General features: G+C 31.2%; 1 protein-coding gene across 1 annotated transcript; it reads left to right on the forward strand.

The window, feature by feature from the left end:
* Positions 1-17,386: 17,386 nt before the first annotated feature.
* Positions 17,387-19,181, forward strand: LOC125860355 (cytochrome P450 71A6-like). The gene has a single exon (XM_049540295.1). The coding sequence runs from the start codon at positions 17,426-17,428 to the stop codon at positions 18,914-18,916; it is 1,491 nt and encodes a 496-aa protein (XP_049396252.1). The 5' UTR covers positions 17,387-17,425; the 3' UTR covers positions 18,917-19,181.
* The last annotated feature ends 563 nt before the right edge of the window (positions 19,182-19,744 follow it).

Below are 19,744 nucleotides of genomic sequence, written 5' to 3' on the forward strand. Positions count from 1 at the left end.
GGTCATTTTTTGTCTTATAGGATGGTTGATTTGGATTTTGAGGTTTTCATATTCAGTTTGTACCGTTAGGCGTTTTAACTTTTAACTTTTGGCCAAAATTTGACTTTGCTTAACTTTTTTTTAAACGTGCTCTGATGAGAATTCCGTCAGTGCGATTAGATTTGGAAGGTCATTTTTATATCTAATAGGATGGTTGGTTCAGGTTTTGAGGCTTCCATTTTTAGTTTGTGCTGTTAGGCTTAACTTTTAAATTTTGGCCAAAATTTAGATTTGTTCAATATTTTTGGTAAACGTGCTCAAATTAAATTTTTTGATATAATGATGTGTCATATTGACATTAATTTAACTTGTTGTCATAGATTTTGCATTGTTTCATTCAAATATGATTTATAAAATTGATATTAATATTTTTGGATTTATATTCGTGCTCTTAGATTTTTAAATGCAATAAATTAATAAATATTTTACTAGTGGATAATCATTCAGTTAATAATATTTTGAACATATTGTCAATCAATTGCTAACCTAACATTGAACTTGAATGATATATTACCAACAAACTAACAATTAATTAGTAAATTTATTAGAAAAACAAATAATCATACTAACATATTTAAAATTTATTACCAACAAGGGTTGTGGTTGAGTGGTAAGTACTCCTACATTCTTAACCAAGAGGTCTCAGGCTCGATTCCCCTGGATACGGAGTCGCCTTGAATGATATATTACCAACAAACTAACAATCAATTAGTAAATTTATTAGAAAAACAAATAATCATACTAACGTATTTAAAATTTATTACCAACAAGGGTTGTGGTGGAGTGATAAGTACTGCATCATCCTTAATTTAGAGGTCTCAGGTTCGATTCCCCTCGGGTACGGAGTCGCCTTTGTTAGGGAGCGCTTTACTCCCCAATGTGGGACTTCCCGGCGTGAATCCGGATTTAGTCGGGCTCCGGTGTGGGGTACCGGACACCGGATGGGAAACCAAAAAAAATAAAAGTATTTAAAATTTATTGATAAATTACCAACAAAAATTTACTATAATTACCAACGTATTACCAATGGAATCGAATAATGAAGAAAAAAATTTACTAACTCCTTTTCAATTCGTTAGTAAAGGTACTAACGATATACTAACCAAAAATTAGACAGAAATTTCAGGGCCATGTTTCAAAATTTTGTAACAACATCTTTGGGTGTTTACCAACCGATTTTTGATTGATAAATTAGTTGGTAAGTTTACCAACAAATTAAAATCGGTTGGTAATATTTACTGACGAGCCTTTTAGCAACAAATTAATATAAATTGGCATTTGATTGATAACTCAATTTGCCAACCAATTTGATCAATTTACCAACGAATTTTTTTGTTGGTAATTGGGGTTCCTTTTGTAGTGTGTGGCCATCTAAATAAACAAATACGTACAATTTGACAGAACTGATTATATATGTAGGCCACCTAAACAATTGATGCATAAGTGAGTCAAGTCATGACCCATCATTAAATAAAAATATTTTCTGTTTTTTTATAAGTAGGAAGTCTGCCTTGGTGGCGGCACTTTTTTAGTTAATATATAAACAATTGATGCATAAGTGAGTCAAGTCATGACCATCATTAAATAAAAATATTTTTTGTTTTTTTATAACTAGGAAGTCTGCCTTGGTGGCGGCACTTTTTTAGTTAATATATATAAGTATTATATTTGATCCAAAGTAGACTCCCTCAGTCTCAATTTTCTTTAATATATACTCTACTTTGATTCAAATTATACTCCCTCATCAGACCGGTCAATTCATGGCTACATATTTGGAGTACGAGAGTTAAAACACTTAATTTTAGGGAAAATAATTATAAACATATACTTCGATCCTTATATTCATATCCCACTAAATAATTTGTAACATCTCACAACTAGAAAGAACTAGAAAGCAGTTTAAAATCTGGAAATAGTTATTTTTGGAAAGTATAAGGAAATCTGGAAAATTGTAAGTAAGTTAAAGTTGAGTTTTTGGTCAACTTCAGATGGCCATAACTACTAGCTCAAGATGAGTTAAGTGTAGTTCCAGATATGGTTGGGAAGCTCTTGGAATGATCTTTCCAACTCCGCCAAGTTTGCGCGATTCCGAGTTCGTATGAGCAAGTTATGCCCTTTGGAAGTTGGGCTGTTGGATTAAGGAAATGTCCAATTCGGAAATATAATAGGTCTTTTAGTCTTTTCACTGCCCTATTATTTTAATCCGATTTTAGGAGTTTAATATGGGTCAATTCAAAACTCAGTCAGTTTTAAAACTTGGAATTTCACGCTAGGGCTAAGGAGAAAGGAGAAGAGAAAAGAAGAAGGAGAAAAGAGCAAATTCATCAAGATCGATCAAGGAACTTGGTGTTTTGCCAAGGATTTGCTTTTATCAGGTATGTGAGGCTCTCATAACATTGGGATCATTCTCCCACATGCCAAACATATTTATTTAAGTTTGGATTAGTCCTAAAAGTATTTGAATATTGATGATCTTGATACCTATTCTTGAGTTTATATATTATTCTTGAATTTGACTAAGTTGGGAAGTTTCTGAGTTCGCTACGTCGCATTATAGGGTCGTTTTGAGTTAGTTTTTTAGGTACATTGTTGGGTATCTGTATCTAAAAGTGATTAAAGAAAAAGAATCGAGTTTGGGTGGATTGGGGAAGAAAAGCGAAAAAGAAATTTCGACGGGTGAAATATGAACATGGGAGTGCGTCGCGCAACCTGTTCCTAGAATTGAAATTTCAGTTTCACGTCGCAGAGCTGACACGAGGTGTTCTGCCTCAAAAGACGTTTTTGGAACCAAAATTAAATTATGTCTCCGCATCGCGGACCCACCTTCAAATATTAATTTTTGGTCTTTTCTTATGTTTAACTATCTAGAATCATTCCTAAACATCATGAGATCTTTCCAGTCATAAATCTTAATCCTTGAATCCATAATTCAATTCAAGGATCAGTTAAGAGTAGTTAAGGTCAAAGTCAAGAGAAGTCAGGAGTCAAGTTAAGATAAGTTCTTAAAGTTTACAAAAGTTTTTCACAAATGTTTTAACTTTGTTTCAAGACTTAAGGTTGAGTTCAGTAAAGAGTAAAGTTGAAGTTCTTTTCTTCAAAGAAGTATATGGGGACTATGTATTCCCAAAGAGATTTAAAAATGTTTTTCACATTTTAAATAAGAGCGGAAACTAAGATTTCTAAAGAGCCTTCGGGATTGCTTTCAGAAAAGAGTAATAGCTTTCTAAATGAAGTAAACAGGGAAACTGAGATTTCCAAGATAACCTTTGAGCTAAGTTTTTTAGCACTAATCTCAAATCACAGAGAAGTATGTTTTTAAAACATAAAGAGCTAATATATTTTGGGAGTAGTATTGAGGACCGATATGGGGGAGAGTTCAGACAACTCACAACCCCCATAAATCATGTAGCCATCATGGGTAGAAAAGGGTCATACTTTTTAGATGAACTCTTTTCACAATAGACTAGTGGATCCACTTAGTAGTTCAAGTCCTATACCTTTGGCCGGGTATAAGATGCGCTAACAGCGTGAGGTAGATCGATGTATCATCACTATAGCTCTTATGTGATGGTTGTCAGTTATAGAAACTCGCACAAAAGTTATTGTATTTTTATATACATCGATTTATTGTATTTTTACATACATCTCAGAGTTATATGTATCTTTGCATACACAAAGAGTTGACATCATGTTTTTGAACAGTTTTTCTTTATATTGCACTTGTTTTAAATTGCTTTATATTGAAATAAGTTCAGTTATGTTGAGTTGAGTTGAGTCAGGTAAGTTATTCAGTTTCTTTCAGATTCCTTTCAAGCCTATGTTGTTTTAGCAATCCAACTCGCATACTCATACATTCAATGTATTGATGCCAGTTGGCCTGCATTGTCTTATGATGCAGACACATATAACTAGGATCGACATTCCAGCGCTCCGTTGATCCAGTGAGCAGTTCAATGTCAGTCGGTGAGCTTCCTTGCATTCCGGAGGATCTATTTTCATTACTTTCTAGTTTCGTACATTAGGATGTTGTGGGGTTTGTTCCAACATCCAACTCAGTTGTTTTAGAGGCTTCATAGACAGACAATCACCTAGTCATTTCAATTGTCTTTACGTTTCATTTCTTATGTTAAAGACTTGAGTTTGCCTAAATGGCCAGTTGAATGTTCCTTTATAACATTCTAGTTTCTTCATAAATATTTATGTGATGAGTTAAGTCTTCCGCTGAGTTAGTAAGCCAGGCCAAGGGTTTGCTTGGGCCAGGAATGGTCTTCGAGTGCCAGTTCCGCCCAGGATGTAAGCTCAGGGCGTGACATAATTACACTATATATCTCCTAACTAATTTTGCTTAACTGATACTAAATCAGTATTATATACTATATTGGTATCATTAACACTGATAATTTCGCTTAATTGATACTAAATCAATATATATATATATATACTATATACTCTTATAGTATCATTGACTAATGAGTAATATCTAAACAATATATATATATACACTTTTACATATATGATATTTCGAGGGTGGATTTACAAATCTATATTTAAATATTTTAAAGAAAATATAACACTATTATATATATGATCATGAAATGGGAGCATGAGTTCACGTGAACCTGGTGACCCCCTGCGTACGCCCTTGTATGTCAAGTCAATAGTGGACAACTTGAACAGATGAGATAGTAATTATAGTAGTGCACAACTTCTTTCATATACAAAGATTAGAAAATGTCACTTAAGTTTGAATTGATACAACTAAAATCCATAAAGAAAATCATGAAATTTTAAGTTTTATCGGTTCTTTTTTTTGTTTTTGGAAAAATTTCGTGTATAAGCAAACATATACTGGTTAATTATTTAACATAATTATAGTTTGCCTTAATTACAATTTGCGGCCTACTTTTAGCTATAATTACGTGGCACAACTTTTTAGTTTTGTATAATTCACACGTTTGTATAATTCAGAATTCGTATAATATAATTTGTATAATTCAGAATTTGTGTAATATAATTTGTATAACTGTTTACACTTTTGATGTTTGTAATTGTATAAATTCGTTATTTCGAGTTTATACAAAAATAATTGAATTATATAAATGTACCCGCGAATTCTACAAATCCATAAATTATACAAACGATGTAGCTTAAACTGTAGCTACCCCCGTAAATATGCAAACTATATGTAACATCCGACAATTTGAAGTGGCTTTGAAGAAGCTTGAATTGGAAAGTAGTCATTTTTGGAAAAATTTAAAATCTGGAAATTTGGCTAAGTGTGGAAAAAAAATGAGTTTTTGGCCAACTTTGAGTAGTCGTAACTCCTAGCTCAGGATGAGTTAGGAGTGGTTCCAGTTATGGTTGCGAAGCTCGTGGAATGACCTTTCCAACGCCACTGAGTTTGCTCGATTCCGAGTTCGTATGAGGGAGTTATGCCCTTTAGAAGATGGGCAGTGGGAAGGGAAATCCGTCCGGAAATTTAAGGGCATTTTGGTCTTTTCCCAAATTCTTTCTCTTGAGGTTACATGATGTGTTAGGCTGATTTTTGGGATCATTTCTTTTATCCCATTGTAAAAGGGAAGAGTTAGGGTTCTTGAGAGGAGAAGAAGAAGAGAAGAAGAAGAGAAGAAGAGGAGAAAAGAGATTATTAAGTTTCCGTCGTGGATTATCGTCGGGGGTGATCCCTAATAGGTATGTGAGTTTTTCGTGTGGGTTGATCCTTTCCCTCACACACACCAAGTTTACTCTATGATTTGAGAAAAGATTGGGGTTTGTTGTTGAAGTGTTGAAGTTGTTAGTTGTTGTTGATGTTGTTGGTAGTGTTGTTGAAGTTATTGTTCTTTGTGAGACATGATTGAGGTTGTGTAATTAAGTTGAACCTATTGTATGTTGAGGAAATTATGATTCTAAGAGGTATGCCCCTTTCAAAGTTGAATCACCATCAATTCGCAGCAATTTCTGGGCTATCGATCCCCATCTACGGGCCTGACCTACGGACCGTAGATCGATTGACGGTCCGTACTGGTCAACCGTCAATCGGGACAGAAGTTGGGTTTTTGGGGCATCGATCTACGGTCACGATCTACGGTCCGTGACCTGACCTACGGACCGTAAGTCAGGACCGTAGGTCAACACTTAGTCTTTTTTTTTTAAATAAATTCTGGGAAGTTTCTGAAGTGATCTACGGACCTGCAGTACGGACCGTAAGTCCATCTACGGTCCGTCGATGGAGTCCGTAAGTCCCATCTGTGTTACCAGAAATCTGAGGTCTCAGCCAAGTTTCCCCACTTCTTTCCTCACCTTCTCATGCATGTTCCAAAGTATTATACCTATGATCTATAGTTGTTTCCGACCCTCCAAAGTACGTCTAAGAGTTCAAGAATCCCTCCATAACATGTGATCGAACACCTTGAATTCATAATTCCGATTCAAGGAAAGATAGTTCCAAGTCAAGTGAAGTTAGAAGTCAAGAAAAAGAGCATAGAGTTTCAAGTCGAGTAAGAGTCTCAGTTTCAAGTTAAGTCATGAGTTTAAAGTTGAGTTCATTTCTCAAAGTTATTAGGGAACTATGTATTCCCAAAGAAGTTTTAAAGAAATGTCTTTACATTTGAATAAGGTTGGAAACTGAGATTTCCAAAGGGGCCTTCGGGCTAGTTTTTGAGTAATTATCTCATATCAGCAGGAATAAATATGTTTTAAAAACATAAGAGCCAGTACATTTTGGGAGTAGTATCGAGCACCGAATTGGGGGAGCGTTCAAAGAACCCACAGCCCCCATAGAACCATGTTAGCCACCATGGGTAGAAAAGGATCATACTTTTTAGATGAATCCTTTTCAGATTAGACTAGTGGATCCATTAGGCAGTTCAGGTCTTATACCTTTGGCCGGGTATAAGATGCTCTGGCAGCGTGAGGTCGATCGCTGTATCATCACTATAGCTCTTATGTGATGGTTGTCGGTTAGAGAAACTCCCACAGCAGTTATTGTATTTTTATACACAGAAATTATTGTATTTTATATACATCAGTTCAATTGTATTTCTATATACATCTCAGGCTTATTGTATCCTTGTATACACACAGAGTTTATAGCATGTTTTAAACAGTCTTTCTTTATATCGCACTTGTTTTAAATTGCCTTATATTGAAAGAAGTCAGTCAGGTTGAGTTGAGTTGAGCCAGGTAAGCTATTCAGTTTCTTCCAGATTTCCTTCTAGCCTTTGTTGCTTAGTTTTCCAGCTTGCATACTCGTACATTCCATGTACTGATGCCAGTTGGCCTGCATCGTTTGATGATGCAGATTCAGGTACCCCGGATCAGCATCCTGCACGTCGTTGATCCAGCTGAGCACTCCAGAGTCAGTGGTGAGCCTCCTTGCATTCCGGAGGACTCAATTATTTTGTGTTCTTAGTTTTTGTCTTATTAGGTTGTTGTGGGGTCTGTCCCAACATCCATCTCAGTATTTCTTAGAGGCTTCATAGACAGACAGTTAGTCAGCTAGTTTTGAGTCTCTTATCTATGTATATGTGTAAATATCCTATTTTGAGATTCGGGTTGCCTTATGGCCATATTTTATAAGTTAAGTTGTTTTGAAATATTGCATTTCTTTGAGTTATTCTGTTGAGTTAGGTTTCCGCTGAGTTAAGAAAGTCAGGCCAAGGGTTCGCTTGGAGCCAGAAATGGTCTCCAGGTGCCGGTTCCGCCCAGGGTGTAGGCTCGGGGCGTGACACTATAGCTATGGAGCAAAATAAAGTTTATTATAACGGCTGTTATACCCCATTTTAACAAGGTCAAAATAGTATACAACATTTTGGAGATTTCTAAAGTTAACTAACTTAAGAAGTCGCAACCTAATTAAATACGGTGAATTAGGTCACCTAAATTGATTAATGTCATTGTCTAAAATTAACTTCATTTTAAGGTCTTATTACACATGAGATTCTAGGTACGGTTCAATTAATCTAAAGGGAAGGGGTTAGGCATCCTTTAAGATCCATTAAAATGGTTTACCGGCCGAACTTAAATTATTTAATTAGGCTAAGTGTAAGAAAATAGGAATTAAAAAAGACTCAAAGAAATTAGCTAGAAAACATTTGTTTAATCACATTTTGCAAACTTAAACGAACTCTATGGATTTGAAATAAATGACAGAAGTAAAAAAAAACAAAAAAAGAGGAAATGACCATTAGCATAAAGCAAACTTTACTAGCCTCCAAAGTCTATGACTTAAAAATGGAATACACAATCTGATTTGTATTTACAGATATTTGGTATATTTTAAAAAATGTCTTAAAAATAATTTGAAAACAAAAGTTGATTCCCTTTTAAAATCTTTTGGAAGTGGAAAGCTATGGTTACATAGAATAATATATTGATAACTAAATTATGAATAGCATAGGTGATTATGTCTAACATGCTCATTTCTTCTACGTTAGTTATCCATGGAAAAAAACAAAACCAAACATATTCAAATCACACAAGTTAAACATGTAAAGGAAAAAAAACATATAAAAATGAATAATGCCAAAATATAAACTATAGAAGACAGTCCCAAGTAAATTTGCTTGGTTTGCTATTTGGACAGTATGAAATATCATAGACTCCATGTGCGGGTATGATGGTATCGAGTCATGAGACTCGAATTTGCTAGAGTCCCGAGTGAAGACTCTATTTTTGCTCCGGAAATATTCATGCAAATAAAACGAGAACGAAGAGATTAGTAAAACAATTCGACTTTAAATAAACTAGATATAAGATCAAGTAAAACTATATATCAAAGATACTATTCAAGAACAAGAAATATACAAGCATCTAAACAAGACAGTCAATTAGCATTGATGATTTCTTCCAACTAACAATGGCTATATCATAAAAAGAAACTATTTTTAGTACAAGCTAAATCTCAAATATATTAGATTTTAACTTTAAACGAAATATCATTTCTATTAAGCATGAACAATGGAATACGATGCATGAGTCTTGGCGGAATTTTATGACATTCTCTTAACAATGACAACTTATACACAAGCTTTTATTAACCAAATATACACCGAAGGTCTAAAATAGTATTCTCACAAACATGAAACAGAGCTAAAATGATATCAAAAGACGTGATCTATAACTAAGAAAAATAATGAAAATCCTTTTAAAACAAGCTTCTGTTTAGGAAATAAAATAAAATAAACTACCAATTCCTTATTATTATAAAGTCACCAGATAAATATTAAAAACAACAACAACAACTAAATTCATGTAAATATGTAATCCTAAAACCAACAACATTGTTATTATGACTAAAGCCAGCAGAGATCATTTTTTATATACATAACCTTCTCCAAATAAGCAACACGTTTAATACAGTAATGAAGAAGCAAAGAGAGCAGACATTTTTAACACGGTAATGAAGAAACAGAGAGAATGGAAAGGTGAATATCACCTGTTGCGGGACAGTGAACCTAGGTCGTCGGCTGTGAATCTACTCTCTCGTTTGAATAAATTCAGACTTCAAACTAAAGAGTTTTAAAGAAAAGTAAACAGAAAATGCAAGCGTTCCAGGGATGATGATAGTTGAATGTTATGTATGAGTTCGACCTTGTATGGTGATGTTCTTGTCTGTATCTCCGTCCTTTCATTGAAGATATGAGGTAGTATTTGTAGGAGATGAAACTAGGATTTTGGGCGGGAATTTTGAGTTGAGAAAGATGTATTTTTGAAATTTGAACGTTGTCCCTTGGATGGACATGGCCTTCACGTGATATTTTCAGATTTATGCTCGAAAGAGTGAACCTTTTTCTGAAGTCGTATATGCTATTTATTGGACTTATACACATCTTGTGATATGTAGAAAACTTGCATGAAAATGGTGAAGAAATTCTGCCATGGTTATAAAAAAAATATGTATTTACGCTAAAAATAGGAAAGAGGAACGTAGTTATCGTTGTTGCTTAGAGCTGCTACCAAAGTAGGGTTTGCAAGTTGGAAGAAATATAATCTGAAGGGCTTTTGGGTTTGGGCCTTATTTGGTCTACTTTGGACAGACTTTGGGCCAAGAATTGGGTATAAATCTGATTGCCTCTTCCCTCTTTTAACTAATTCTTTTGGACTTCAACTACTATAATATAGGGAAACTTACATAAATATACTTTAATAAAAAAATATTTACCATTTATAGCAATAACACTTTTAATACATTTATAATACAATTTTAATACATATTACCAAGAACAATTTATTATTCACATATAATACAAGTTTTATTGATGGATAATACATTTATCACACATTTTAATACACTTATAATACAATGTGTCAATTTCTTATAAAACAAGCATAATATATTTATAAAAACAATTATAATACATATATATTGCATACATAATTCACTTTTAATACATATTGCAGATTTAACATAGTATTGCTATGTATTGCTATAAATGGTAATAAATAAAAAGTATCACTAAAATCAATAATTATTTATTAAAAGGTAACCATCCAAGTAATTTTTCCTATAATATACATTATAGAAAGGGAAAATTTTCAAAACAACAATATTTTAGCTTTTAATGGGACTCCTTAGCAATAGTTTCACTATTTATTTAAAATGTCAATATTTTAGTTTGTTAAGGGTTGAATTATGTATTTATTTTATTTTGATTAATTTGAAAGAATACAAATAATTAATAACAGAATAGAGAAAATCATGGAACAGAATTTCAAAAAAGGTAAAAAAAAAATATTTTATTATCGACATTACTATTTTTACTTTATTGGCGTCTTCTTTAAAATCGATAGTCGTTACGTTATTTCCAGTTTCTTACTTTCTAAATCTTTTATATAAGGGAAAATTAGCAATTAAGTCATAATACCTAACATAATTAGTCAAAATAACAACACTTTAAAATATTTATTTAAAATGTCAGAATGACAATGTTTTTAGAAAATAATATATATTCAGATTTTATTAATTGAAATTAATTTTATTTATGAAAACAGTCCTATATTGGACCAAATTCTAAACCAATAACCGTTTAAAAAAAATAAAATTAAACCAATACCCATTAACCTTCCTTCTTCACCTTTCACGTTTCTAGCCTCACCTTTCACGTTTACAGATTCTCTTTCTTCAAGGTGCTCACAAATTGTTCATCAAAATATATATTTAATTCACGAAATTTTCTCGATTGTTAAACGAAATCTCTTTATTAATTCAAGAGATTTCTTGATTGGCAAGGTAATTTCCATTATTTATTTAGATTTATTTTGATTTGCTTTTTAAAATCACCGATTATGGTGTATATTCCGAATTTCCGGTCAAATTTTTCAATTTTTTTGTGTTTTTGTTTAGATATTCATCAAATATTTATGTATTTCAGATTTTTATTCTTTTAAACAAATTTTTTTTGTGATTTTCTTTTAATTTTTCAAATTTTGTAGAATCTAGAAATTCATTTATATGTTTATTTTGTTTGATATTTAATACATTTATATTTTGATAATATCGAAATTTGTTTTTAGGGTTTTAGATTTTGGGGAAAGCATCTGATTGTCTACAATGACTGAATCAATCAGAAATTTATTGGTATTCATTTTTTTGTTTGAAATACAAAATCATACTGAAATACAACTTGATATTTGAAATACAAACTTAGTAAGACATATGTTTGTATTTTAAATTAGTTAATACATATTATTAAGTATTTGAATACATTTCGAATGAACACATATTCAAAGAAGTTCAAACATTTAAATATCCAAAACAGAGGGCATTAGAAATTTTCCAACACTTCCACTCATATAAGATATAAAATACAAACTACTGTTTTCAAAAAAAAAAAATTGAAATTCTTTAGAAAAAAGGAAAAAAACGCTAGAAAGAAAAATGACAACATATGCTCTTTCAAAAACGTAACTGATGTTAAATTTTAATATATAATTTTAAAATAGTGGAAATGATAATAAAAAGATGATAATCATAAAAATAATAAAGTAATATAGAAAATTACGACAACAATAGTGATAAATGAAAAATAATAGTAAATTATAAAATATTTAACTTATTAGTAATTTAGAAGTTCAACGAAATAAATTAGAAGAAAGGAGGGACAAAATTTGGTGTCAACAATGGCTATTTGTGAAAATATCTCCTTTTTTTTCCACATGGTGTTCGAAGTCTGTATTGAAACTCCGACTAAATCCGAATTACGTACTGCAAGACCGATTCGGTGGTGACACTCTCAACAAGATTTTCTTTATATTAGGGCTTGAGTCCGAGGCTTCTAGTTAAAAGTGAAACAGCCCACCAATGCACCACAATCATGTTGGTAACCTATTATCAGTTCAAACTAACATAAATAGTAGAAAATAATAAAGGAAGCAGGACTAGAGTGGATGCCCGACGGGACTGGGTGTCTCTGAGATTGAATAACTAGAATGAATCATAATCTAGAAATTAGTCCAAAATGTACAGTAAATTTGACGAAATTGAGTAAAATGTGAACCCATTTCTTGTACGAAGGATAAGAAATTATACCCCGTGATACATGTGTGACCAAGGATATTAAAGAAAAAAACATGCAAAAAGAGTCAAATTTCCAATCAGAAACTATTAATTAGACCAAAGGGACGATCACACGAAAGAGCAAAGTCGACATACTGGAATGGAAAATCATAAAATATTGCCTAGAAGTCCACATCGGTAGAAGGATGAAAAATTAGTTTCCTTATATAGACTTTGACAAACGTCCCTTCATGAGATAGCTTTTGAGGTTAAGTTAGGTCCAAATGTCATATCTTTAAATGTTATTAGAGTCAAATCCATCCCGAAAAAGTGTTAAAAAAGTCCCACATTTATAAAAAAATTAAAAAATTGATCTCATTATATGGGCTTGGACAAACCTCCACACAATTAATCAAGCTAGTATTAGTCATTTTTAGTGGAACTTCAAATAAGTCGACTTTCAGAAAATCAAATCGCCAATTCTGAAAGTTGAATTAAGTGATGTGACAACTATCCGTTTCGTCTATTATTTTCCTATTACTCCCTCGGTACTTAATTAGTTATTTATTTTTAAATTGACACACCTATTAAGAAATAATTATTGACATAATGAGTTTTTCATTTTACCCCTATTAATTATGAAGTAGATGAATTAAAAACTTAAAATTTTCAACAAGTTCTAATTTTTTCAAAGTAATTAATTGAGGGTATAATATGTAAAAATATTTTGTCCTTTCTTGATTTGTCAAAATAAATAAATAATTAGGGACAACTAAAAAAGAAAAAATGAACAAGTAATTAGGGACAAAAGGAGTATAAAATAGGCAACAGGTAAATGTTTTTTTTAGCAACTTTCACATATTGCAAACACAAAAATCATATTTGTATGATATAGTTATAGTTTGCATAATTGCGCTCCATAGCAAACATAAATATGTACATTTCGCTATACATATACAAAAGAAAACAGTTGTATATAATCTGTTTCTGTTTCGATATACATATACAAAAGATCAATTGTATAATTTGTGTTTATATAAAGCGAGAAAGAGAGAAAGACAAAAGAGAACTGGGCAGGAGAATATTTGTATTGTATAATTATAAGTGTATAGGACGAAAATATATGTATTTACATGTGTATATACAATTTTCTCTCGCTTTATACAAATAGAAACGCAATTTATACATTTCTGTTTGTATAAGCGAGAGAGGCGAGGGAGAGACTGACGAGCGAGATCTGGGAGAGGGGAACGAAAATATATGTATATATACAATTTTCTCTCATTTTATACAAACACAAACGCATTTTATACATTTGCGTTTGTATAAAAAGCGAGAGGTGAGGGAGAGAACGAGAGTGGCGAGCGAGATTCACCAGGAGAGAGGCGAAATAGCAACAGTTTGCTATGAGTTACAATTAAATCAAATTATATTTATAACATTTAATTTGAATTAATAATTTACTATTATATACAATTTTTCCTTTTTTTTACAATATGTTGTTATAATAATAAAAGAATATCTCAATAAATGACACAGCTATAAAGAAGTTTGATTGTACGTATCTTCCTTTATAGTGTTGAAATTATATTACGCTCAAATGTTCATAGTTTAATAGGAAGGGTGTATTCCATTTTGTACACAAAAGAAATAAGTAGTTTTTAACATTGTAAATTCATTATTATCGCTTAGAAATAATGATTTTTAGGTACTTCAAAATTTAAACCTAAAACAACAATAACAACAATATATTCATAAAAAAAAATATATTCAATATAATCTTACAAATAATATTTTAAATAAGGTCAAGCGTACACAAACTTTATCAAAATAGATCTTAAATAAAATATCTCAAAAAATAGGAATGGAGGTAGAAACAATAACAAAACAAAGTAAAATGGAGAGCAACACAGCAAAAATTAATAATTTCATTGTCTCAGTTTATGTAAGCATTATTTGATTCGCCAAAAAAATTAAGAATTTTTTTTTTTTGAAATTTATGGTATAAAATAAATATTTAAACATTGTGTAGTCATAAATAATTTCACCAAGTGTAATAAGTAAAATTTCAAAATTAAATTATTTTCAATTATAAATATTATTTTAGATACTAAAAAAGAAAGTTCGCAGTATTACGTTGTTTCATTAATCGCTTATACATTGAAAAGAAAATAACGTCTACTAATACTCTTCTTAAAATTAGTAAATTTCTTCAATGATGTTACCTCTCTCCACTGACTTTCAAAATTTTCGCTTCTTCTAATAAAATAATAAAATAATAGTAGTTGGGTTTAATGAACATTACTTTACTATATAAGAAGAGTGAATAAAATATTCACTCTTCTTTTGACATGTGGCACCAAAGAAAAGGAGTCATATATATATATTACTATTACTATATAAGAAGAGTGAATAAAATTCACTCTTCTTTTGACATGTGGCACCAAATAAAAGGAGCCATATATATATATTTATATTTTACTATATAAGAAGAGTGAATAAAATTCACTCTTCTTTTGACATGTGGCACCAAATAAAAGGAGTCATATATATATATATATATATATATTATTACTATATAAGAAGAGTGAATAAAATTCACTCTTCTTTTGACACGTGGCACCAAATAAAAGGAGCCATATATATATATTTTTTACTATATAAGAAGAGTGAATAAAATTCACTCTTCTTTTGACATGTGGCACCAAATAAAAGGAGCCATATATATATATATATATTTTAATATATAAGAAGAGTGAATAAAATTCACTCTTCTTTTGACATGTGGCACCAAATAAAAGGAGTCATATATATATATATATATATATATTATTACTATATAAGAAGAGTGAATAAAATTCACTCTTCTTTTGACACGTGGCACCAAATAAAAGGAGCCATATATATATATTTTTTACTATATAAGAAGAGTGAATAAAATTCACTCTTCTTTTGACATGTGGCACCAAATAAAAGGAGCCATATATATATATATATAATATAATGTATAATATATAAGTAGTAGATAAGTGTGAAAGTGAGGGTATTTTGGGTATTTAAAAATACCCTCACATTCACACTTATCTACTAAAAAAAAATATATAAGTAGTAGATTTAAATATATTTAAAAATAATATAAGTAATACTATACTTAGTATGCTTAAAAATAGTAAAAACTACATAAAAAGTACTACATATCATATTACAATAATTAACAATTATTTGACACTTTCAATTCTATCAATGCCATATAAATTAGGATAAAAAAGGTAACATTTATATTCAAAAATAATATAAGTAATACTATACATTACAATAATTAATAGCTTAAATATTTAAAAGTTATATAAAAAATTTAATTGACTCTCTAAATTCTATTGCTACCACATAAAATGGATTATATGATAAACATATATTGTTTGAAATTGACGAAAAAGAAACTATAAATTACAATAATTAACAAAAAAAATTGTCGGCTCCAAAAAATCTATCAATTAAGAACATATATTGTTTCAAATTGACGAAAAAGAAACTATAAATTACAATAATTAACAAAAAAATTCTCTCGACTCCAACAAATCTATCAATTAATGCCACATAAATTGGGACATGGAAAATAACATATATTCTTTAAAAATTAAGTTCAAAATGTACTATAAAATACAATAATTAACAACTTACTATAGTAAAGAGACATATAAAAAATGGTTAATATTTGAAATTTTGCATGTGCCACGTAAATTAGAACAAAGAGAGTAATAAATATTATTTTCAAAATTCTGTAAAAAAAAGGTACTACAAATCACAATAGCTAACAATTTAACATATTTTTAGAATCATATAAAAATTTCAATAACTTCTCAAATTTCATAATATATGACATAAGAAGAGGGAATAACCAATATATTTATAAAAAGAAATGACATATAAAATGAAATGAAGAGAGTATTAGTTTTTGAAAATGGAAAAGGACAAAACACATATAAAATTAAAAGACATATAAAAAAAAGTTGGTTTAACTCTCAAACATAAAAAGTAACATATGTTATTAAAAAATTTAATAAAAAGTACTATAATTTATAATAAATAATAACTTAAAATATCTACAAGACAAAAAAAAAGGACTAATTTTTGTACTGCTTGTGTCACATAAATTAGGATTGGGATGATTTTAAAATTTTAATTTTGGTTATACATTATAAAATAGCCGAAAAATTGAATGATATAATTTTTTAAAAAATAAACGAATGAATTGTCCTATCGATAACCCTAATGTTACTTCTACTCTGTTTATTTTTACTTACATTTAGAAAGATATGTTTTATTTCTACCCTCAATCTTATCGCTACATTTATTTGCTATTTGAAATTGAAATTAAAAAGACAAATGACAAATAAGTTTTTATATTAGCTCACTTATGAGCAAAATATATTATAACAATCTTTACTAATTTTATAACAATACAGAAACTATACTCTCTCCGTCCCATATTAGATGGACACTTCCAACTTTACACGGTGATTAAGAAATCATTAATACATTAGAAGACTTCACCATTTTGCCCTTTGTTTATATCAATGCACATTGAAATGAGTTACAAAAAATACACATACAATATAGGAATGGTCATATTAATTGTAGGGGTAAAATGGAAAAGAATTAATTAATTTTATCCTAATTTAATAAGTGCTCAAATAATATGATTTTTTTTTTTTTGTAAGATTCTCATCTAATATGGGACAAAGAGAGTAACAATATAACTTTATTAATGTTGGGCTCGGGTAGCGCCCGGGCTTTCTTTACTAGTCTATCTATAAAAGGAGAACAACACCCAGTTGTTTCAATAATATTTCTTCTATTTTATAAAAACTAATTGAAATAGAAAAGAAAATGATTTCCTTATTTGCAGTTTTTCCATTCTTAATTTTCTTGGCATTTATTGTGCTTTCATCCAAAAAATGCAAGAAAAATCTTCCTCCATCTCCTCCAAAACTTCCTTTCATCGGAAACTTTCACCAATTGGGGCAACAACCACACCGCTCTCTCCAAAAATTAACGAATGAATATGGCCCAATGATGATGCTTCAGTTCGGCAGCGTCCCTGTATTAATCGCTTCCTCAGCCGAAGCAGCTTCCCAGATCATGAAGACTCAGGATCTGGGTTTTGCTAACAAGCCCAAATCCATTATTCCCAGCAAGCTTTTTTTCGGTCCAAAAGACGTGGCCTTCACTCCATATGGTGATTACTGGAGGAACGCCCGAAGTGTTTGTATGCTTCAGCTTTTGAACAACAAAAGAGTCCAATCCTTTAGCAAAATTAGGGAAGAAGAGACTTCTCTTCTTCTCCGAAAGATTAACGACTCAATTGACAATTCACAAGTTGTTGATTTGACGGATCTGTTTGTGAGCATGACGAATGACGTGCTTTGCAGGGTGGCATTAGGAAGGAAGTATTGTGACGGCGAAGAAGGGAAAAAATTCAAATCATTGGTAATAGAGTTTGTTGAGTTGTTGGGTGTTTTTAACATCGCCGATTACATGCCTTGGCTTGCGTGGGTGAATCGTTTCAACGGATTAAATGCGAAAGTGGACAAAGTAGCTGAGGAGTTTAGTGCATTTTTGGAAGGCGTAATTGAGGAACACAAGGAGAAGATGATCAAAATAGATGACAAAGAGGATGGGTCAGCTGACTTTGTCGATATATTGCTCCAAGTTCAGAAAGAAAACAAGTCGGGTTTTAAAGTTGAGATGGATTCGATTAAAGCTATTATCATGGATATGTTTTCTGCAGGAACAGATACAACCTCCACTCTTTTAGAATGGACAATGAATGAACTCATCAGAAATCCAAACACATTGCGGAAATTAAGAGACGAGGTGAGACAAGTAACTCAAGGGAAGTCGGACGTGACAGAGGACGACTTGGAGCACATGCCTTATTTAACTGCAGTGATGAAAGAGAGTCTACGTCTTCATTCTCCGGTGCCATTGCTTCCTCGGGAAGCAATAAAGGACACCAAAGTATTGGGCTACGACGTGGCTGCTGGAACTCAAGTCTTTGTTTGTCCTTGGGCTATCTCTAGGGACCCGACCATATGGGAAAATCCAGAGGAGTTTCAACCAGAAAGGTTTTTGGATAGTTGTGTAGATTACAAAGGGTTAAATTTTGAGTTAATTCCATTTGGTGCGGGTAGAAGAGGTTGTCCTGGAATCACATTCGCTAAGGTTGTGAATGAATTGGCATTGGCAAGAATGTTGTTTCATTTTGAATTCTCGTTACCAAATGGAGTAAAAGCGGAAGACTTGGATGTGGATGAAGCTCTTGGAATTACAGTCAGACGAAAGTTCCCTCTCTTAGTCGTTGCAACTCCACGCATTTGATTTCTTATATTTTATGTAGCAATGCCTTTGGAAGTTGTCTTTCATCTTGAGATTTTAGCATGATACTACTGCAAGGTGGGCTGCCTCCAACATACACCAGGCAAATAATGTTTCTTTTTTTCTTTTGTCTTTTCAAAATTGTTAAATATATTTCCCAAGTATCTTTGTTCATTAGATTAATGTATCAATATATTTGATAAATATGAATCAGTATTAACGAACGAGGTGAGACCTTATTTTGAGCTTATCTATTTCTCCATTTGGCCACACTTCCAGAGTTGTTTTTAATTTAAAGAGATCTTCGTTTGTACTTAGAGTCCTGTCAAGTTGAAGGGAAAATAAACTAACAAAATTACATTTACTATACTTCTTCCCCTGTTTCAGTTTATTACTTTTCTTTTAGTCCGTTTAAAAAACGTTGTCTTTTTATGTCTTTAATATTTCTTTTGGTTTCAATTTTTCCACGTGACATGTTTAGATAACAAGATCAAAAGATATTTTAATATATTCTACATATCCTACCGAACAAACAGATTGGATTCTATTTATTGTGATCATCATCATGTAGTTCTTTACCGATTACTCAAAATCCAAGAAAGCATTGACTCCTTCTCCATAGAATTGAAACTTCCAATGAAACAACTTTCCATGACAGAGTAGTTTATTTATAAAGGTAACATGGAGATATTCAATTTATCAATGCGACATCTTAGTATATTCCGATATCTTATTTATGGACTATGATTTGCTTATTTGGCAAGATTGTATAAGAATTGAGGAATTTTGATAAATTCACAACTTGTGGATTTTCATGTTTATGAGAAAAAA

The sequence above is a fragment of the Solanum stenotomum genome, chromosome 3, assembly GCF_019186545.1.
Source record: "Solanum stenotomum isolate F172 chromosome 3, ASM1918654v1, whole genome shotgun sequence".
Classification (NCBI taxonomy): Eukaryota; Viridiplantae; Streptophyta; class Magnoliopsida; order Solanales; family Solanaceae; genus Solanum; species Solanum stenotomum.